General features: G+C 36.5%; 1 protein-coding gene across 1 annotated transcript in view; it reads left to right on the forward strand.

Annotated features, from left to right (window-relative positions):
* The window catches only part of LOC105044092 (uncharacterized), a 54,537-nt gene that overhangs the window by 25,612 nt on the left and 5,220 nt on the right, over positions 1-23,705 (forward strand). The window contains 12 exon segments of the mRNA XM_010921889.4: positions 1,855-1,926; positions 3,473-3,561; positions 5,177-5,325; positions 5,632-5,775; positions 5,868-5,975; positions 7,236-7,346; positions 14,543-14,650; positions 14,753-14,863; positions 18,428-18,609; positions 19,297-19,500; positions 19,618-19,634; positions 19,637-19,887. Of these exon segments, the coding sequence (XP_010920191.2) occupies positions 1,855-1,926; positions 3,473-3,561; positions 5,177-5,325; positions 5,632-5,775; positions 5,868-5,975; positions 7,236-7,346; positions 14,543-14,650; positions 14,753-14,863; positions 18,428-18,609; positions 19,297-19,500; positions 19,618-19,634; positions 19,637-19,887 (1,546 nt within the window).

Here is a 23,705-nt window from a genome sequence, read left to right on the forward strand (position 1 = left end):
TAAAGTCTGACCTGTTTATTTAAACAGGTCGGGTCCGAGTTCAGAATTTTTTGACTCGATTGTATCTGACCCAATCCGTTTATATCTGACCCGACTCGATTGCCACCCCTAGTCATCACCTCCGCCACCACTTAAGCCATCTAACTATATATTGTTCTTTTTTCCTTAGTCAGGACTCAGGAGTGAGTGTTATTGATATCATGGATGTTTTAATTTCCTATAGATACCTATGCATGGAACGTGGGTCACATGGAAGCATGTAATTTTCATGCCATATATGATGTTTGTCACAAATTGCTGTCAAGCTCGCCTTTAGCACATTGCAACAACAGAGAATGTTTTATGGTTGGACTAGAAGGCTTCCCACAAAGGCTTGTCCTGGTTTGAAGCTGAGTTGGTTTGGTATTTGTATGGTCCTGAGTTAGTCTTAGACAACCACTAAAACAAGAAAGAATGGAAAAACCAAAAAAGAGTAAATGCTAAAAATTAAAAAAATTAGTGTTCTGGGACACCAAGCCATCCTAAATGTTAAGGTGCATCATTCCCAATCGGTCGTGCGGGACAAAATGGGACAAGTTGGTCTAGAAGACCTAGGGTCTGGGATGCACCCCAAGACATGATCTCTCCTGTCTGATCCAGGGCAGACCAGGTTGGACTAGGTCTCGAGTCCTTTCTCACTAGTAGAGCATGTGATCTAGTATTTAGTTAAAGTGCCAAGGAGATTTCACTGTTAGTTGGATAGCATACAAGGATTTGAACAATCGAAAGCCATTTCTACCATTATTAAGCTGGCATACTAAGCCAAAACACTCTTCGCACTTTGCAAGGAAAGTGCCGTTGCTCCCTCTGTGGACATGCTGATACAGTAGCATAGCAGCTTAACGATTCCAAGCAGAAAATTATTGGCATGGAAGGTAAAAATCTCATTGCTCTTTCTTTGCTGTTGCAGAAATGACTGAAAGTCACAAAATGAAAAGAGCAATCCTTTTTTTTCAACAACAATATGCTGTTTTAAAATAAGTAATTGAATAAGTAGAATCTTTTAAATTATCGTACCATTACTTTAAATTTAATTAAATAAAATATTAATATGAAATTTTTGAATAAAATAAAATTACGAAACCTTCCTATGTTATTTGAAGGCATGAATCAAGTGCATGCGATGAACAACACTTCATCACATGCACTTCATTGTTGAAACAAATTTTTCTTAAAATTGTTGTATTTAAAGAAATTGTAAGTAACAAGAAGCTGGAAATAACCAGAAAAATACCTAGAAATAGAAAACCAGAAGAAACCCTAAAACTAGCAAAAAACAGAAAATCATAAAAATGGTGCAGGTGTCATTATCAGCACCATGAACACTCCAAGCTTTTTTTTTTTTTTTTTTTTGATCCTACAAACACCGTGACGGTGTAACCACTCTACAGTCCTTAAACAACACCAAATCTGAGAAACGAAAAAATTAAAAGGGTTAGCACATGCACCATACTGGGTTGTCACCACGTATTATTTGTCAGTACAGAAGCATGGTAGCACTTGCACCAACCACACTCTAACCAGTACGAGCAGTGATACTGGTACTTCAAATCTTGTTTCTTGGTTATCAATCGTTTTCACATTTCACATCATCTTTATGAAGGAATCGGAAATGTTATTATTTCTGTGGCATGAATATTGGAATCATATATTAAATGCTTAATAATTTATCAATTATTACACTTCTGGAGGAAGGCACTTATATATGTCTATATATACACACCTTTTTATATATGTGCATATATATGACATTTCTTTTAGTCTTTTGTGCAAATATTTTAGGCTGATGGTAATGTTGCTTTTATGTCAATGTAGTGCTCCTTCTTATGTTATTGAGGTGGCATCGAAGTCAAATGTCTTCTCATCAGAATTACATTGTTCATCAGGGTGAGCTTCAAACCCAGACATTTTTGTTATCAATTTTTTTAAGCTAAATGGTTGATAAGGCTGTATGTTACTCTGTTGATGTTGATCATGTGTGATAAAATAATGTTGATTAATATTCCTATATTCCTATATTATTTAATATTCCTATATTAAATTATGCGATCAACTTCAGGGTGCTTTCCCCTTTCCGTGTCAATGCTTATAATATATAATAGCTTTTGTTAAAAATTACCCTATATTTTCTCCTTTTTTTCTATTTCTCTTTTGCAGAGTGGTAGGAGGAAAATGCTCTCATTTGCACGGGCTACCTTTTTCTTAAAATCTAGCAAACCACTATACTGATGCATTCTCTGTTGTCTTTTGCTATTGTATGTTACTATGTTCTCAGAATCATGCTCTTGATGTTGATGGAACATATGGCATTTAATGCCACCTTCCTATTACTATGTGCTCCATGTGCTCTCTTCTTGTAGTTAACAACAGATATTGGATTGTCTCACCTATCTCGTGGTGTGGCTTCAGTACCCCATATTTAGGTTTTTCCTTTTTTCTTTTTTGCATCTCATTGTGATATTTTATATGCTTGTCAGTTTATAAGTCTAATTTCTTTTCATAATTTGATTGCATGTCATTGGATGGTTCCTTTTCTTCTTAATTTTTGTTGCATAAGACTCGTAGAGGGTTCAGAAACCTGTTAGGGTTCATTCATCATTTGACGCTTTGTGGATTATCTTGTGTTAATTTGATCTTTTGTGCAAAAGGTTAGGTTGCCTTTCCCAGTGTAGAGTTGTTAAAATCGAGAGGGTTTGATATATTTGCAATTGGGCAAACTATATTAGTAGGGCATGTTTTTTTATTAGCTATGTTCGAACCCAATTTGGCTGAAGTGTCATGGTATATAGTTTGATCATGTGCATGAACATGTCTTGTTGGAGGTTAGTGTTATTACTTCTTACCACAACATTGTCTACAAATTTGTGTCCTCACATGCCTTGGCAAATTGGTAGTATAAAGTGGAAGGCATCTTCATGTATTTCAACTGCTCAACACTCGTATTACATGCCCTACTAAATCTGAACAGAAGTCATTCTCACTTCTGTTGAATAGTCACATTTTATTTCTTATTCTTGCTAGGTCAATGCTTCATCTGTTCTTTTCTTCTTCATACTCATGGGCTTTTTCACACCATTTGGTGCATCCTCTTCAGGTTTCTCTTTGATTAAGGATCAATTAGTTTATTCTTCCATGATCTCAGAATCACAACCTACATCTCCTCTCCTATTTTCCAATGTTTGCTCAGTCTTCTTACTCTGTCCATCTCTCGTCACATGCCTCTCTTTGTTGCACTGTACTTGTATCTTGGAACCATTGCTTATGGCTCATGTTTATTTTTATTGTTATCCTTTATGTATTCCATTGTATTTGATGCCCTTGTTGGAGAACTGTAACTTGTTGATTTGGTGATATTTCTGACTTTGTTATCATTGTATTTATCTTCCCCTTCTTCTTCTTTTTATTCTCTGAGGCATGGCAGTTTTTTTTTCAGTGGCACGTGGTTGCTTTCAGGAGGGCTTCCTAGGATGCTCTTGGTGGATGGTGGGGAAAGTGAGGAGTGTTTGCCACTGACAACTTCAGGCACATTTTCATCTTTAATTTATTCTCAGCTTATCCCCTTCTGCAATCTGTGCTATATATTGTTGCTTATGTTGCTGCTATTGTGTTAGACAATATAGCTTGCCGTGTCCATCAAATGTTGTTATAGCAAGCCAAACTTTATATCTTTCTATTTGATTTTGATTACCTTTGTCTATTAGCTTTATTTGAAAGTTTTTGCATCTGATGCAAACTTGCTTTGACCTATGTAAAATATTAGATATTATCATTTGAACCATGTTTACAAATGAACAAGATACAATATAGCTTGCTGTGTCCATCAAATGCTGTTCTAGCAAGCCAAACCTTTTTTCCCCTTTGGTGTTGTTTCTTGTCGGTTTGGTTTCTGATGAAGTTCGTCTAATTTCCATATGTTACTGCCTTACTGGTTGTGTTTTTTTACTGATTCTGCAAATGTTAATCTGGTTGTTTTTTGTTTTCTGAAAATATAGGCATGATCTCGATGCACCAATTGCTTGATGGTTTATAGATCTTATTTGGATGCCCAACTAGGATATTCCAAGCTAACTCCCTTTGTAGTGGGAGCTGGCTAGCTAGGGATTTGAGACTTTGATTAATTGTGGAGTTCCAAAAGGATATAAAAATCTATATAGAAAGATGATTTGTGGTAAACCATAACACTAAGGAGTAAGGATTGAGTGGCAGATCAGTGCATCTGGTCTGCCTATTGTGAAAGAGGGAGAAGGGGGTGTGTTAAGCCTAATATATGTTGTTGACTCATTTTTTAACAACCTGATCTTTTGATTTCATCCTGCTTGTTGTGAAAGAGGGAGAAGGGGGTGTGTTAAGCCTGATATACATTGTTGGCTCATTCTATTACAAATTGAACTTTTGAGGTTTACCAGTTAGTTAGCATTGTATCAAAGCAAAGTTTGCTAGAGGAAGTTCAAATCCCTTTTAAGCAAATCATTTATTTACTTTACTGGACTATTATATTGAACTAGTTTTAGTCTCTCCATGTGACCTGGGTCACTTTATTTATTCATTTTTTTTGGGATACTTTGTTGGCTCATTCTGTAACAATTTGAGCCTGTGGGGTTCAGTTACTAGTTAGCAGTCCCCAACTCTCTCTCATGCTGGCTCCTTGCCTTGAGCAGCTCTCATCTTAGGAGATGTCTTTGCAAACATGACACCAGAGCATCCAAGCAGGCACAAAGAATTCAAATATCCTAGACTAGATTTTGGTATTGGCATTGCACTTGGTGTGTTTGTGATGCGCATAAGACGAAATGAATTAATCTCAATCTGATTTGAGATAAATAATGGTATACTTATGTTCTATTTTTTTCACTTATCTTGTTTCATGAGCGAGAATGTGCCAAAGGAAGAAAGGTGAACCTAGTAAAAAATAAAAGTATATGTACTGGGATGCCCTCAGGGTGATTGGAGAGCTCGAGGGTGGATCTAGGAGGACTGTCAGACAGCTTGTCCAGGAGTCAGATTTATAAACTACTGATGAAACTTTTTATATAATGATGCATACTTGTATTTCCTTATATTTCAGCTGAATCATTATTTTATGTTCGTTCGTTTGTTTATCTCTCCATTTCTTTGATAAATCATTGTATCAATGCAGTCCTTGATTTCACTATGGCACTTTTGGAAAAAGGGGCAGCTGATAGTATGGTTTCTGCTTTTGTTGTATTTTCTCTTCAATATGTACTGGTTAATCATATGCATTGGAATTACAAGTTGAAGTATGATCGCTGGAAAGTGACATTGAAGGTACCTCTTTGCTTTCTCTCCCCCCTTCCCCACGAAACACCAAAAATCCATCCATCCATCTATATCTATCTAATATAAATCTTTATTTTTATTGTTCAACTCTTTTTCTCTGGGAGTTTTGACTAGTGCGTGGTGATGATTATATTTTTTGTTATCTTGTGGTTAAGTTCTTTTTCTTTTTTTTCAATTTTTATTTTTGAAACTTATATATATGAATTTTTACATGTTAGACCATGATATTGTTGGGTTACCATGTCAATTGTTGTTGAAAAGTGATTTGATTTTACTATGCATGCTTTTGAGTAGGTGTTAGAAGTGATGAAAAGCTGTGTAAAAGCAACCCAGGTTCCGAATAAACTTGGACACATGATTCGGGACATTATAATATATGACTCTTCGGTTCACAACATTCTTTGTCAGGTTATGTGTATTTCAAGGCAAGCATTGGAGGTTAGTAATGCTGTGTTCTGTCAATCTTTACCATGCATATGCATTAAATTCTGAATTCTGAGCTTTTTCTTGTTTTCAATTTTAAAAAATAGCAATTGTATATCAGTCACCATTATGAGCTAAAGGAGATTGAAGATGTACAGCTTGCTGTGTGCTCTGCATTTGATATAGTGCACTCCATTCTGGCGGATCTATCAGAGGTAATTTTGGTTCCTGCTAATAGCATTATCAAATATTCATTACTTGTTTATCAGACTTTCTGTGTTAGTTGCTAGCTGAGTAGTGACCATCATATGAATCTCTTAATTTCTGCCAAGATTATTTTCCACATTCACATGTTTTCTATATCTGATGATCTTATAATTTTTATGCTTAACTTTCTGTGTAATCTTCTGAGTCTATTGGGTTACTTGACTATAATAAGCACGTGGTTGCATGGTCTAAAATTATAGTTACTAACAGTTACATGACTATAGCTGTATGGATCAGTACATTGTGCATGACATGTAATGCAAAGAGGCTAAGGAGCATATGATGTGAGGTTATGCATGACATGTACTGTGGAGATGATTTCCAGAGATGTCTGGAAAAATCAGGTCTCTGAAAAATGAGGTTATGCAAAGCTAAGAATGCATAAATTAAGGAAAAGTTAGGAGTAGCAGGAAATGACAATGTGACAAAGAATGTTGGTTTAAGATGCTTTCACCATGTAAAATATTTTCCAACTTCATGTACAGGAAGGAACCTGAAATATGCTTTCCTGTCTGCCCTTGGATGGGATCAACTGCCATGTAGGATCCATATAGCTTCTCAAAGACTGATGGAATCCTGGGATAAGCCTTAGTTTTCATGCTATCTTGAGTGAATTTTTCTATTTGAGGTTGGCTCGACATGTTCTCTTAATGCACAATTCTAATCCTTGACTAAGAATGAGATCAACACATGACTAGACCTTCAATTTGTTACTGTAGTTCTTATTCTGTTGCCATGTATAAAAGATACAGCCTCCTTGTATGATACTTTCTGATATATTAACTATTGGCTACTACGATTGTAAGATTACTCCAGAACCTGTTGAAGTAAAATAGTTTTGGTGATGTCTTCTTGGCTTTGGTCATTGTTCCATCAATGCAGTTGAGATGAATGAATTTCTAAGTGCCAGTATACTAGTCAAGTTCAGTGGCAGCTACTGATTTTCTACATGTATCCATATTGCATATTATGAGATTTATTTATCCTGTAATTACATGTAAATCAAGTCCTTGTATCAAATGATCTAAAAAATAAAATCTCAAACATCTTTTAGGTTGCATTTTGTTTTTATCTACTCTGTTTCATGTTTATTATTTCTTTGATAGGTCATTCCTTTTTTCTGAAACGTGTTTTGTTCATTGAATATCTTATTCCCTTTTATGCAATATATAACAATATTAACCGTTGCCTTTTCTGTAAAATTTCAGGAAACATTTACCAACATACCAGCCTTCATCCAGACAATGCTTTCATCTACAACTAAACCAATGCCAGTTGTTACAGCAGCAGTTTCGTTGATTTCCTTTTGTCGTAATTCTGTAAGCTCAACTTTGTGCTGTATTCTTCTTTTGAGTTTGTAAGTTCATTTTCTATGTTTCTTTTATCATTTCAATATACATCTCCATGTAAAGTTTCTCTAAAATATACAGGTTATATTTATTAAATAGGAATGGACTTACATCTACTGATTTATAGAAAGGATCCAAATCGAGTTTGCCATATATCGGTATCTATCAGTGCTGTCTGGTATTGAATGATACTACCTAGAAAACAATTTTTCCTGTTCTCTACCTTTTGAAGGTTGGAACAATCTGGGAGTAAGCAGACCAACACAGGGACTAATGGGACAAGCTTGATTACATAGTTATCATTTTAGGAAATTTTCTTTTATTTTCTTTATTTTTGTTTACTTAAAGTATTACATGTAAGTAAGGAACAACCACCTATTCAAGTTCAGTGAAAGTACTCAAATTTTGAATTTCCTAGGAATAAGAGTTGATTTCTCATCTTTAGTTCAAATTCTAGATCTTTGGGGTGGGTCAAAACTTCAACTTTTTAAAAGCTAAGGTATTTCTTAAATCTTAAATTCTATTAAATCTTTTTCAACCATACACTGCCAAAACCCAAAAAAATCTGGTGAGAAAAGCCATATATTTTAGCCTTCAAAACATCCCACCTAAAATGACATTAAACAACACTAACACTTCCTTTGTTCATTTGTCAAATCAATGCTAACACGAAATATTCATCTTGAATGCACTAGGATCTTCAGTATCATTCATTAATTTACTGATCTTCATTAGTCTACATGTATTTGAAGTGTCTATGCACACATGTAGTTTTCCGAAATAATGTGTTTATTGCAACTTGTGTATTAAATTAGTAATTAAAAAATTAAATTATACATCAAATTGGATGACTCAAGCATTTAATTGATGCATGTAACCATATTTTTGCAAAAAGTATTAAAGCAATAAAACATTAGGGAAAGGGCCAAAAAATAATTCTTTTTGGCTATCATAGGCCACACCAAGCAAGGTTTGCAATCTCAGTACCAGATCCTGTGTGTGTACCATGCTGGTGCATTGTTAGTATGCTTAATATGGTATTTATTCAACATACTGAAATTCTGTACACCCTTTGTATTGAGTATTGATGCGGCATTGGTGTAGTGCAATACGCCCAATATAGGGTAGTACACTCCAAGAGAGTGAACCTTGATATCAAGGGTGTAGGAGCCATATTAAAGCATATCTATTCATACCCTTGGTTGATATGTGGTGCAGTGTAGCATGTATTTTGTTAATTGATCATCTTTGTGATATCGATTGGCCATCTTTACCATTCTTATGTTCAAGATTTGGATCCTGTTCTTATAATAATTATAACTGTTGAAAGTGCTTGATGCAATGACAAAAGGAAGAAGGGGCAATTTGATCGATGAGTCTTTGCTTCGAAGATCAACATGCAAATAGAAGAAAACTGGATTGAAGAATCCTTCACCTGATGAAAGAAACTCTCTTGAAAAGAATTTTATTCATATCTCAAAGGCTGCGCCTTACAATGTGTTATGCGCATATTTATAGGATTTGATACCCTAACCCTCATTCGAGCATTAAACGTGATACAGAAGCATACTCGAAATAGGACTCGACAATAAGAAAACATATTAGAATTACTCTATAACAAATATGGAAACGAGCTAAAATTTGGTTACTACAATCTTCACCTGCAAACCTGCTAGCTCCTCTGATGCTTGGGATGGTCTAGATGGTCATAGTACTTGTTGGTTGCACCCTATGCTGCATCAATGCTCCCTTGCATGCTATGGAGCAATTAACGATCATGGTGACAATGTATCTTGACCTCAAGTTAAATACACATGCACGTGCTTAATATTAAAAATTCACTATTGGACTAATTTGTAGTGAAGAAATGACAGTTATTTGTTTTGGTTTCTTCAATCTACTTCGATACTATTGTCTAATCCTTTCTGTTTGGAAATGTTAACTTATTTAATAAGATGGAAGCAGCATTTTCTGAAAAAAAATTCAAGCAGTGTAATTCCTTTTCTTTTTCTGGTCAAACATAAGTAATTATGATTTGGAAAGCGTGTTGTATGGTAGGGGGCCTAGGGGGTTGAAAAATAGAATTTCTCGGGTCAGTTTATGTTTATATTTTACTACGGTGGCATGACTCTTGTAGTTTAAGCGTCAGTTGGAATAACTTTGTGGATGTGTAGTGAGTTGACTTTATCCATGGCTCCTGTGTTCACAACATTGAGCAAATTGCACTTGTAATTGGCTCAGCATAATCTGGTACATCTTGCTGGCATAGCATGCCACACATGCAAAGAATCAGATTGTCAATACTGCTGTGAATATTCATTCTGAAGTATGCATATAACAAGTTGAGTTGACATTGTGAGAGTTCATCACTGAAGAAGGTTGGGTTGCTGTGACATATCAAGGGGCCTGATTGGGCTATGTGATGTAGTAGATGTCACCATTTCTAGGGAGGACTTAAGTAGATTAAACTTGGCTGTTGTGATATATTTAATCTTTTACATTATGTGCCAGTTCATTGGTATGATTCATAGCTACTGTAGGTGATGTTGTGCCTGAGTTGAGTTTTCCAAGAGAGATGCTCGTTGTTTTCCCTTTTATCAGAACTGCCTTTTGGCTCTCCTCCTTTTCTTTTTCCTTATCTATAATATGAAAGTATCATGCTCTCATCTCAAATTGTATCTCGGGGATCCTGTGTACTCGCCTGTTATGCTCTCTTGTCTAATCTAACACTAAATTCATACTTTGGTTCAGTTCTATTGATGAATTACCCAAGTTCGCATCAAGAGTACTGAGGTTAATCTCACTAAAATACTAGAACCTGACAAGAAGTATCCCTTGTGGTCTTTGCACGTTAATTTTATTGCTCATTTTTATTATTATCTTTTTCAATCCTGGGTGTTCATTAGCCTAAGAGTGAATACTCTTTGTGGTGGACCTTTTGCCTAACTGAGTAATGAGGTGCTATAACTTAACAATATTGATTTATTGATGTTGCAACATTTGTTCGTGGCCTGTAACATTAAATACAAACTAAGCATTAATTAAACCTGTGCTTAGGTGTTTGTGCAAATATGTACATATGTACATATTGCAGTAAATAGTTTAAACATTCACATCTGTGTGTTTTTTTTTTATTAGAATTAATTTTTTTAAAAAAGAACTTGCTTCTGATTCTTGAAGTATCCGCGCATTTACTCTTGCAAACATGCAAAAAGACAGTAAAGAACACTCAGACAAAAGCAAGAAATCCTTTTTCCCTTAAATATTCCTTTTAAATGTTATTACATTAGAAACAACTTATCCTATTGTTAGATGTGTTGCTCTGAATTTTGATGAGAAGGGTTTCCCACAGAAATGAATACTACATTATTGGTATCATGCTTCTAAAGAGGTTGCTTAAAGGAGGATACCTACTTTATTTGTAATATTGTTAGTAAGGTTGAGCTAGGATCCCCCTGGTGGAGTTGAGGCTTTGATCCTAAAAGTGCAAAACTAAAGATTATTTAAGTTGAAGATCAAGAACTCTGAAGTCTGAACATAATTTACAATAGATAAATTATGTTAAGACAAAATCAAGTGTTGAAAAATTCTTATGCGGATAGCATTCAAAAGAGGAGGATTTTGATAGTGAGACATGGTAATCAGTGGCGGTATGGCCAATGCACTTCAATATTTCTTAAGTGAGATTTGGGTTTTGGACTCTGTATTAATATGACCTAGCATATATATTAGCATAATTCAATCAGCATACGTAAGATAACTTAGACACTTTTTGTCTTCCCTGGGTATTTAAATATTGGGATCATGATCAAAAAAACATAGTTCTTCAATTTTAGACACTGATCATTGATTTTGCACTAGCAGGATTGGAACCCTTCTTATCAGGAGAATATTAGCTAAGATCTAAATATCTCTCTCTCTCTCTCTCTCTCTCTCTCTCTCTCATAAAGACATGCATATAGAGACACATTTGCATGTGCATGAACATATGTATGGCATGCATACATAGTTGGACTATGCATGTTGTTAATGTAGGGTAGTGGTAGTTAACAACTTCATATTCATCCACATGCATCATGATTTTTACATGACTAAATATTCTTGCAGTGATAAGTGCAGTATTCTCAAAGCTAATTTAGGCAAAAATCTTAGTACATATATAGCCAAGAAGTTAATTCCACAATCAGATGAACTAGCACTTATGCAGTCTCTCTCTCTCTCTCTCTCTCTCTCCATGTATCCATGTGTATGTATATGTGCGCACGCGCGCGCTTTTTTCCCATTTACTCCTCTCCCACTTGCTTTGTTATTGTGAAAGGAAAGAAAAGGGTCAAATTGAAGAGAGGCATAAAACTCTCCCTCTCTCTACACTATCTCTCCTATTCTCTCTGCGCGTGCTTTTTTCCCATTTACTCCTCTCCAACTTGCTTTGTTATTGTGAAAGGAAAGAAAAGGGTCAAATTGAAGTGAGGCATACAACTCTCCCTCTCTCTAACTCTCTCCTATTCTCTCTTCCTCTCTCTTTTCTTTGCAATCTCTCCCCCCTTTTCTCTCTTCTGCTACTCTTTCTACCAATCCTCAGAGATCTTCCTCTCCTCTCCTGAGATCTCTCTACTTCCATCCTCTCTCTCCTACTCCCATGTTTGGACCCCCTCCCTCTAGAGAGGAGACAAGGAATTCTTCCCTCCTCCCCCTTCCTTTAATTTCTTCTCTTGATATCTCTTTCTGAAATCTCTTCTTCTTCTTCTTCTTGCAATTGACTTCTTCTAACCTTAGATTCAAGAACCTGAGGAGTATAACCCCACTGCTTTCTCTGCCATCTTCACATCCCTCCATCCCATCTAATAGAAGGAGATAACTAAGCAGGAAATAAACAGTTAGGGTTAAGAAATAAACGGGAACACAGACTTATGGTGTATTAGATAAGCAAAAGCAAGATCTCATCTTTGGCTTCCTGCTTCCCAAATTTGAGCAAACACTCAGCATGTAGAGATAAAGACTTGAATGGCCGGAATAAATATTAACCTTGAAATGATAAACACCAAGCATCAGAGTTGCAGAAATAAGCAGCAAAAGTTTGGAAACATGTGGTCAGATCAGGCCTTCTTCATAGTCAGTAGCAATGAAGAAGGGTAAGGAGATAACTTAGGACAGGATAAACAGTTAGCATTACATAGTAAACTGTAACATTGCTGTAACAAATACCTATAGTCTACTGGATAAATGGAAAAAAGCGAGTTGTTAACTTTAACTGCCTACTTCCCAGATTTGATTAAACACTTAGCATGCAGTGATAAAGAACAATATGGCCAGGATAAATAGCAACCTTGAGATGATGAACACCATGTCTAAAACAGTAAGCACTGAAGTTGCAGAAATAAGCATGGTACGAGAAAATACATTTATAGAGTCGCAAGCCAAGTGGCGGGTCTGTCCAAAAGCAACAGAAATGTAATTGTTCTTTATTTTGTTTTTCTTTTACTTTAGAATGATATAATGATGATCACTTGGTCCCATTGTCATTCAAGTGAAGGATCTTATACCCACAAGTTATCATATCCTAGACATCTTTATAGGGAGGGAGAGGAAGAGAGTAGCAGATGCAAGAGAGAGGAAGAGGGAGAAATTGGGAGCATAGAAGGGAGAGAATGAGGAAAAGTGCAGAGGAGAGAGAGGGAGAAGAGAAAGGGAGACTTGTAATTTGTAAATCTCTCTCCGATTTGATATTTCTTTTTTATTTTTTTTTCCTTTCACAAGAAGAGAATGAGATATAGAGGAGTTGGGGGGGGGGTGTTGGAGCATTGACATCTATTGCTGGCAAACTAGCTGGATCCAGTCCCAAATCTGGTCATGAGGAGCCCAGTTCACCTCTCTCTAACTCTGTGTGTGTGTGCGCACGCGCGCGCGTTATCAGTTCTTGGTATTCCATCCTCAAAACGAATGCCTTTTGGTCCTAATGGTTTGCCTTAGTCATCCAACTTCTTGCCCACAAGGACTGAAATGATATTGAAAACACTAAAAAGATAAATCTTGGGCCTGCTTTTGTGTTTTCAGTTTTAACTTGTAATTCTTGCAGATATTTTGCCCAAAACTTTGAAAGATGATAGATGAGAGACAGGCAACCAGGGAGCAACCTAGTTACCTAGGCGCTAGGCAGGCATCTAGATGATGCCCAAGTTCAAGGTCCACAAGACAATTTAACAAAATAATGATGAACTTGTGAAAGATAGATTGGTAATATAGCAGAATATTTTGATATTGCTAATGTTTGGCTCAAGTCACAACTTTTTGTATTTCCTCATGCACCTTAAGGCTTGTATTCTGGCTGAGTTGTCGGCTCTAATTTTGTTTAGGTAGTCAAATGCCTAACGGCCCTCTCCAATAACTATAAACAAATAAGGGCCTGTTGGATGACTAGGCCCAAAATCCCATAGGAATTGTGGGTTTGGGCCAATACAACCACCTACATGAGGTCTAGCCCAGCCTATTTTTATACATACCCAGGAAACCATTGCAGTGGGCCGGCCTGAATCCTGTAGAGAGACAAAAAGACCTTAGCATGTCTTTTTTTTTTTTTCCTATAAGGTCTTTTTTCCTCCCTATGGGATTCGGCCGGCCCACTGCAATGATTCTCTGAATATTTATAAAGACAAACCTAGCCCAACCTCATTTAGATGGTTGTAAATGCCCAAACCCACAATTCCTATAGCATTTTGGGCCCAGTCATCCAAACATGCCCTAAAAAGGGAAATGCTGCATTGCCTAACTTGCTGCAAATGTCATCCTGTTCTCTTTTTTAAAACATTTCAATTAAAATCAGTACTACTTGTTTGGTCTTGTATATATATCATTGTTTGTACTGCACAGAGTTCTAAAAATGCATGTACGATTTTTCGACCATACTTTATTTATTTATTTATTTTTTAGTTCATGCATGGTTTTGGTAGACTGCATCTGCTGACTATGTCACATTGAGTTATACTCTATCAGCAGTATAATATAAATTTCCTTTGAAGCTGTTTGTCCGATTTGGTCAATGTGTACCTCTGGCATCTTCTTTTATAAATCATTTTGTTGTTCTGTAAAGACTATAGTATCTAGAACATTTTCTAGCTCATATACTGGAGGTTAGAATCTCTAAGAGACTGTTTTGGTTTTATATATAGGCAGTGCAAATGGCTGCTACAAAACTGCTTTCCATTTTATGCTTCATAGCATCAAGATTCCAGTCATATTCGATGGAGAATGTCAATGTTTTTACTGACACTACACAGGTTTCATATCACAGACCTGAATCCTGAAATGCAATTATTTCTTTATAGCTATTATTTGCCAAAGTATCTAATTTGCTTTCATTTACTGTTATTTACTTTCAGATCAAAGAATTAAGCAGTACCATCTGTCTTATTCTAGATGAGGAAGTGAACAGAAATGAAGAGCTGATCATCGCTATTTTTGACCTTCTAATTTCCGCTTCTTGTTATCAGGCCAGTTTTTTTCCCTTCCTATTAAAAGATAATAATAACTGTAGTGATACAAATTTCAACATCCTTTGATTAAAACTCTATGAAATATTAACACTTGGGTAAAGTATTTCTTAATGTACATATGAAGGTTGCAAGTCCATAAGCTGCAAGATAATTGTTAATGGTGTTCTTCATATTGCACTGCCTTCTGACAACCAACTAAAAGTATGACATCTTAATATGCATGCGATGGTGCAATCACATAGATACACATAACCATGTTGAAGTTCTTATAGAAAAAACCAGTGGACGTGGCAATGGGTCGATTTGGATAAGTTTGACTACTAGTATCATGACCAACAGTCCTGACATGAACCATCCTGACATGAACCCAACCTGTCCCACTACCAGGTGAGCATTTCCTGTCCTAAGATGCTAGTGGTGTCAGCAAGGCTGATCTTTGACAAGCTGTTTTGACTAAAGGAGGGTAAAGGAAAAGAAGAGATGAGGAAAGGAAGCAGATTGGGGTTTTGATCAGTTGTGTGGTGCTACCAACATTAACATGGGGAAGTTTCAATATTTCCTCTAAATTCTATCATATGCCCCCCTTTTCTCTGGCAAGTATGACTGGAGTGGTCTTTTTCAGGTGCCACTAAAGACCGGCTTATTTATCTAGTGTTGATCAACTGCTCACCTAACCTAAGAAGTGTTAAAGTGGTTTTAAGGTGAGGAGGGGAAGAAGTGTATGGAAGCCAAGTTGACAATGGATTGCAATTCCGAATTCTGGCGATGCATGGAATATTTTCGGAGGGCTTGTGCTAGAATTTTAATGCGAAATATCAGTGTTAGGGATTTAATTGATAAAATCAAGGTTTTGCATCCCGGTGGGATGGGGGGCATCTTGATCATCCCATCCCGTTCCTGTGAGAACGGTATTGGTATGGGTTTGGGACTCAGAAATTGATCCACGCAGAGAGAAGAGAAGAAAGAGGAAACAAAGAAAGGAAAGATGAAGTAAAAAGTGGAAGTAAAGAAGAAGAAAAATGAAAAAAAGAAAAGAAGGGAGAAAAAGAAAAGAAAAAGGAAAGGAAATGAATGAAGGGAGAAGAAAATAAAGAAAAAAAAAAAGAAAGGAAGGAAAGAAGAAGGGAGAAGAGATGGAGGATATCTATCAAGATGCATGACTAGGTTGTTTTACTGGGATGAAATGGGACACTGGGGCATCCCATGCCATGTAGAAATCGGGACGTCTTTGTCCCACAAGATTTAAAACCTTGGAGAAAACTCTAACTAGAATCTGGAAACTATTGGAAAGGGGAGTGAAACAGAGGAGGGTGAAATTAGGTTTGAGACACAGGCCTGAGAGGTCTTGGTTTCCTTATTCATATATATTGCAGATATTTTTTTATTTGTAATAATCTATTCATCTATTATTAATGGATTATCTTGACCGGGAAACTTGGACTTCTTCAACTTTAAGCCGGTCCTGATGGCCCATCCCATCCATGATATCTGGCTTGCCTTGCTTGTATACCCAACCACTGGAACATGATGGGTCAGGTTATGAAGGTGAAAGGAGGACATATTGGGTATCTAGTCAAGGTCAGGAAAGTGAGTTCCAATAATCATTAGGGACACTTTTGATTAGCTGTTTCATTCAAGGTTTCAATACCAGTACTGCACCTTGTATTGATTTGTTAACAGGATGGTATGGTACCAGATAATGATATATGGTATACAACTGCATCCCATACCAACATACTATGTACTGGAGTTGGTTTTCTGCCAGAATGGTATGGTACTGCTCGCACCAACCCATTTTGACAGTTTTTGAAACCTTGATTTCTTTTTTTCCTTTTCTTTTGGGGTTATCAGTTGCTTCTGGTGCTTTATTTTTACTCAAGGCTTTTACGAAGTGCATAAACAGTTTTTAGCATTTATTTTACCATCATTACTTGGAAATCTATTAGCATACTGGTCCTTCCATAAAATCTGCATATGAGATAGCAATACACTGTGCTAGATTTTGCATTTGGTGCTTACGTACTTGTTAATTCTACCTTTGCCTTTGATAACAAGTTGTTCTGTTCATCTAATTTATTTCAATTCATTGAGATGCTGGAAAAAAAAAAAAAAACTTTCCTAGTATCTTGGTGATTTTGTTCACTATGCATGATGGTAAGTTGTCAGTATAATGTCCAACGTGTTGTTTCAGAGCTTTCTTTTGGGCAACATACATTGTGTTGTTGGCTGAAACAAGTTTTCCCCGCCTTCCAACTCTACAACAGAGGCACCATCTTGTGCATCATATAGATGGGTTATATTCCCATAATTTTCCATTTTAAGTCCAAAAGATAAACGACCTGGTTCTTTTGAATAGCATTTTGGTTTTTAGCCAAGCTTGGTTGCAGTACTGTTGCTGAACATTAATAATTAACTAATTATCCAAGGCTCCAAACTTTGGAAGCTTATGCTAATATCAGTATGAGTGGATAAAAGTTGATGTTTCCTTAGGAGGTGAAGACTTTAAAAATTGATGCTGCAGTTTTTTTTTTTTTTTTTTGTGATGGTAGTTCTACAGATATATAAAGATGGTTATTGTTCCAACAAGATTATTGGGCCTGGTCATCTGCAGGGGGGGTGGGATTAATAAAGATGTACTGACCTTTAATTGACAAAATGAAGTGGAAAGTTGAGCGGGACCATTTGGAATTTCTGGAGGAATGGAACTGATAAGATCTGTTTGTGTTTCATTCAGTCTACATTGTTTGTATGATGCTACATGGATATAGGAGTTGAGACACAGATCAGGAAGATGTTGAGGAACTTCTGTATTTTGAGATGACCTTCATTGCTGCTTCAGTTCCTTGATGTATGAGTTCACAGGCATCAAAATTTTCTTGACTGCTGCAAACTGATGTTGCTTGTACTCACATCTCATCATTTTGAGTGATATGCTGGATAATTTCTGAATCTTTGTCTCGAACCTAGTTGTTATAAAGCATTTTATTATGCAATTTGTTAGGCTTGTCAGTAGGGAGTTAGCTGCCTAAGATATGTCTAACATAATAAACTTTTTCCCCTTCTTGCAAACTGGTTTGACACTGTTTGTTCCAAGTCACGGTAAGTGACCTACACTGTTTCTTAAATATGCAGATGTACTATTACATTTAGAGGGGTCAACAGCAAAGATCATTGGAAGGATTTTTTTGCATTATAATTTATGAGAAGAGATGCATAGCAATGTTAGATGAGTTTGATTTAGAAAGGACTAACCTTTTTTGGGAAAGTAATATGACGAAAAAAGATTTTTTAATGTTTGAAGATAAAAATAATGTTATATATAAAGTAGCTCCTACTTTCTCTAAGCATCATGTGATTTTTGGAGATTTGTGCTTATGAGATTTTAAATGGCCTTTCTTAGATATTTCATTTTATTTTCATCTAATATTATTTACCTGTTCCTAGCTTTTCCATTTTCTGCATTTTTCCTATCTTTTAGCAAGTGTCTGAATTTCTATGTTTTTATGATTCCTGTTGCTATTGATTTTGACATTGTTGGCACTGGAATTTACGTCCTCGCAGCCTGCTCTCCTTATTTCTGTGATATTGCCTGAGGAGAAAGAGGAGGTACCATCAAATGCTGCTGGTGATATGAAAAATCAGCTAGTTGGCTCCCCTGTTATTGAGCCATTAAGCTCTAACAGAACTAGTCCCATTGACTCGATTTTGAAATATGTTGAAAGATCTGAGATTCTTGCAAACAGGTAACCATGTCGATTATCTTTGTGGACATCTGGTGATATGCACTTCTGTTTTTTGCTATTATTCATGTATACAGTGGTAGTGTTTAACTCCTAGCTATTTCTAGTACCTGGTAAGAAACAGAGGTTACAAGTACCATGTGTTTGTGCCTTGCTGCACACAATTCATGCTGTGCTAACTATTGACATGGATGGGCACCGTGGCATGCCAAGCACATGCATGTGGCTTTCATATGGTAATGCTTTGTGCTGGTGGCTCTGGCATGGGACATTCTGGGTAACATGTACCGCCCTCCAGCACCTTAATCCTTGGTTGGAAAAATAGGTCATCAGAAAATCAGAAACTTTATAAGTAATATTAAGCCTTTCAAATTTTTTCCTGTCAAACATTACATGATTTGGTAGTGAAACAACCTAATATTTACCTTTAGTCTTGTGCATAACAAATTAATCATGTTAGTTGTATGAAAGGTATATGCAAAGGTACATAATGTCTAGTGATCTGTACAATTTTAGCTCATCCTTCTCATATTTTGCTTTATACTGCTTGACATTTTGAAGTCAAGGACCATAGTCCTAATCCTCCATCACGATGTTTTTCCTGTCCACAATTTCGTTACATTATGCGTTATTTAATTGGCAAAATTATTGTGTGCTTAACACAGTCACTTTTTTTTTAAATTTTACCAGCTCTCCTCATTTACTGCTCACCGTTGTAAGCTTCTTGAAGGCATTGTGGGAAGGAGGAAACCAATATATACATGTCTTAGATAAGATTAGAAGCTCAGAAATGTTCTGGAAACACTTGTCATCATGTATGTTAGCTACTCAAACCAAAAATGATCTTCTAGAGAAAAATTTGAATAATGATGAGATGGATTGGTCGTCATTCAGGTATTTACTAAGCATGCATTTAGAAAGTTTTGATAATGCAGTTTATCTTCATTATCAATCATTGCAACTTGGGGGCTTTTCCACCTGATCTAAGTAAGTTTTTGTACCTGTTTTTAGGTACCAGTGCCAGGGTGCTATTTAGACATCATTTCGCATGAATTATTCTTTCAGGAAAAAATATTACAAGATGAAACGTATGAAAAACAGACTTCTAATACTTTCAAGGGGCAGACTGAAAATAGGTTAAGCTCTGAGATATCAAAATCTCCAACTGTACTCTGCCCGAAGGATATTTTGTCAAGCTGGTGTGAAAGTGATATCATGAACTGGCTTATCAAATCTTATTCATTTAGCGGATATGACAAGGAGGTTATCTTTCATGCTAAGGTAAATTAGTTGCCATTTTCTCCTAAATTATATCAAAAATAGTTACTTTTATCTTGATCTCTTGTAGCCTCACTTTATTGTCATATAGAAGGAACATTTTAGGATATGCTAATGCAGTATCTTCATGTTTCAGTTGTTGCTTTCATGTATTTTGATTTTATATTGATGTTTACAAGCTTATTTTAGGAAAGTTCCAAGGTTCAATTCACGTTAATGAAGCAATTATGCTGAGCAATAGATATCTCCATCTTTCGCGGTGTGCATAAGCTTACAGAGGGGAATGGATTTTGAATCAATTGAGGACTTTTTTACTATTATCTTTAGTTTAATTTTTTGGATATGACAGTGTAAGATCAGCCATCGAGATCATAGATATGGATGCCAAAATAAACGGTTTTGCACAATCACCTATGTGCAATATGTGTTTGTTAGATGCTGTATTTGATATCGGTTGGTTTTTAGTTGTTATCCGGTTATATGGGTCCAATTCTCTGAACTGTTTAAACTTTAAAATATAATTTAAGAGAATGGATTTAAGCATTTGGATGTGATGTTTCAATGAATCTTTCATGGATTTAAAGATTGAGGTGTCTGATGTACCATGTATTTCAATGTGAGGGCAGCATTAGGGTCAGTCCTGTGGTAGATATGAGAGGTAGTGTTACAGGGTGACTACTCCTTGATATGGGGTAATACACCTTGATATGGAGCAACAGGAGGTGATTTGGGACATTTGCTAAAATCAGGGTATACCACGGTCCTGTGTACTAGTACTTGGCTGGTATGGTTTCTCCATTATTAGAGCAGTAATTAAAGAGAATTAAGTGACTACATTTCTTAAGTAATAATAACAAACAATGGTATGCTATAAGAATCAATTAACATCTATGTTAAATATGCCAAAGTTTAACAGTTTACCCCTTAACAATGTCAAAGTTATTATACCTAATTACTACATCCCATTTATTATCTCTTACATTCATCTTATTTTTCTAATTCTTTTTAATTAATGTGTGTCAAGAATTTAAGCTTTTTAGCAGCAATCCACAAGGTCACTGCTTGATTACAGATGTTCAACTATGCGCAACAAAATATTATGTTACGACTTAACATGCTCGTTTGCAGGTCGATACCTGTCAACTGAGCTTGCTTTTAGATGAATCTTGTAGGTTCAATTTCATACTTTTGCTCTAAATCTCTTCTAAAGATAATTTACAAGTCTAAAGCTCTTCTAGAGGAGTCTCTTCAAAACTCAGGAAGATTTTACCTCCATGGAAGATGTTATGAAGTGAATTTTCTTGAATAAGATTGTTGAAAAATTACAAGGTTTTAAGAGGGTGAGGATCTCAACCATCTCGCTATTCAATTGAATCAACCAATTCAACTGCTTTTCCATATCTTGTGAGAAAAGAATCTGTTTGCCTTTAGGAATTGACATGTCTCAGCCTAAGAATCCAGCTTTCTCTGTTCGAAGATTGGAACCTGCAGTACTACCACATAATGAAAACATTACATTTAAGAGCATGTTTGGTTGGGGATGTTGGAGTTTGAAACGGGAATGAGTGATTCCCTCACCCCCAACCAACCCCACCCCCTCCTCCTCCAACAAAACACCCCCCACTTGGTTGGGGGGAGTCTTATTCCTATCCCGATTCCAGAGGGCAATGGGAATGTCCCAATCTCTCAAATGTAATCCCTACTCTCCCCTAGGATTCAACTTCCATTCCGATTCTAATTCCGGTCACAAACCAATTACGTCAAGGAATATGGTCATTCTAATTTCCATTCCAATCGATTCCGATTCTAGTCACAAATCAAATGTGCCTAAAAGAAGGCAAGACATGGGTACATGCACATGATATGAGTTTGACTCCCATTACCATTGTACCCAGCTATTTGGGGAATCTAACATGGAGGTGAGAGAATGGGAGGTGCCCCAAATAAACCTCAGAGAGAGAGAGAGAGAGAGAGAGAGAGGATGAGATGTAGAGGCAGGATGTTGGTGGGCTTGATGAGATCAACGAGCTTGTTAGTGTATGGGGTCACAAAGGAGAAAGCAGCCAACAGATTGCTTGGTCTGAGAGGTGCAGCACGGGACAGATAAAAAGGGGAAGGTAAGAGAGCATAGAGTTATGGTTTATCTAATAATTACGTGAGGTGCTGATGGCTTGAAAAGATAGCATGGGAGAGACGGCAATGGTTGCATCCATTCGGAGTGGACAGTTCAAGTTTCAGTCCCTATTTCCTGCATAATTTATCATTGAGGATTCCTTGATTTTGCAATTTATTTTCAAATATAACCCATGTATGTTCAAGGAAATGTGTAAAATAAGCATGAATATGTATGAACAAGGGACATGAGTCTTTAAAATGTGCAGCATGATCTAAATCATGACATGGTCAGGATGTTATGTCTGCATACCTGTGTCCAATCTAGGATCCCTCATCTAGCCAAATCCGTGTATCCTAAGATTGGGGAATAGGACAGATCCAGCAAGTAGACACCCTCACACCTTCCATTCACCCCTAATCCATGTGATATAGATTGTAATGTTTAAATTTCCCTCGAGAAATGTTCAATGCTTTATTAAACTGAAAATCTCTCACTCATCTCGGTGCTTTAAACATACTATACATGGTTTTAGAGAGCATGTAATAATGTGATCTAAACCTAGAAGAGTAATGATAACCATTGATCTGAGCCCTTCAGTTAATCCTGAAAGCACAATTGCTCATCATAAATTTTGTCCCCAAGTCCAACAACTGATTTTGACTCACTATTAGGAAAAGGGGATCTTATTCACACATTACAGACCAATTGTAAAATCATGAAGCACCCTAGACAGCTTATGGGATAGGCCTTAAACTCTTCCGGATGGCTTCTGATTTGTATGATTCTTGACCAATTGGGAAATTTATTTGGAAAGTTTTGTAAATGTTGTCATTTTTAGACTCAAATTATAACTTCTTCTGGTAAGGTAATCTTGCAGCTGGTATAGATTGAAGACAAACAGCATTCTATTTCTTGTAACTATATTGCCTTTTTGTCCTGCTTTTCATGGATAACTATTATGCTTATGCAATCAGTTTCCATCTTGTTCTTTCAATCATATAAACATCTTGTTTCCATCATCCTTTCCCCATATTGACTAAGATTTCAATGCCTAATGAACACATCCAGAGCAAAATTTCATGACTATGTGCTTGGATACAACTTGGTGCTGATCTTGCATATTGGGTTTCAATTTTTTTTGAATTTTAGAAAATAGTAATCTCAGAATTCATCTGTTTAGATGGATGAATGGATGGATGGATGATATGACAATGCGAGGAGAAGTTATGACTTATAATATTACTAATCGCCTGGTTAATACATAAAAATAGGCCTGCCAGTTGTATATTTGGAGTGAATAATATAACAATGCAAGGAAAATAAAATGACTTACAATATACTAATGGCATAGTTAACCCATAAGTAGGCCTGTCAAAGGGTTGGGTTTCACCTGAAACCCAGCCCGATTCTTACCCAACTTGGTCCGAAATATTTACTGATGACTCAAACATGACCTGACCTAACCCGATCCCACTCTCTCTGGTGATAATGGCAGGAAGGGGACATTGGTGCCGGCTGTAGCAGCAGTGAGGAGGAGAGAATGAAGTGTTGATGGAGAGGGGGTGGAGGGGAGAATGAGGTGGCAGCAAAGGGGGTGGAAGGGAAAAAGTGGAGAGAGGGAGGCGGGGAGGAGGTGGCCGCAGAAACAGGTTGCCAGAAAGGAGTTGATGGAGGAGAGGGGACTGCTGCAGTGGTTCCTTTCTCT

The sequence above is a fragment of the Elaeis guineensis genome, chromosome 4, assembly GCF_000442705.2.
Source record: "Elaeis guineensis isolate ETL-2024a chromosome 4, EG11, whole genome shotgun sequence".
Lineage (NCBI taxonomy): Eukaryota > Viridiplantae > Streptophyta > Magnoliopsida > Arecales > Arecaceae > Elaeis > Elaeis guineensis.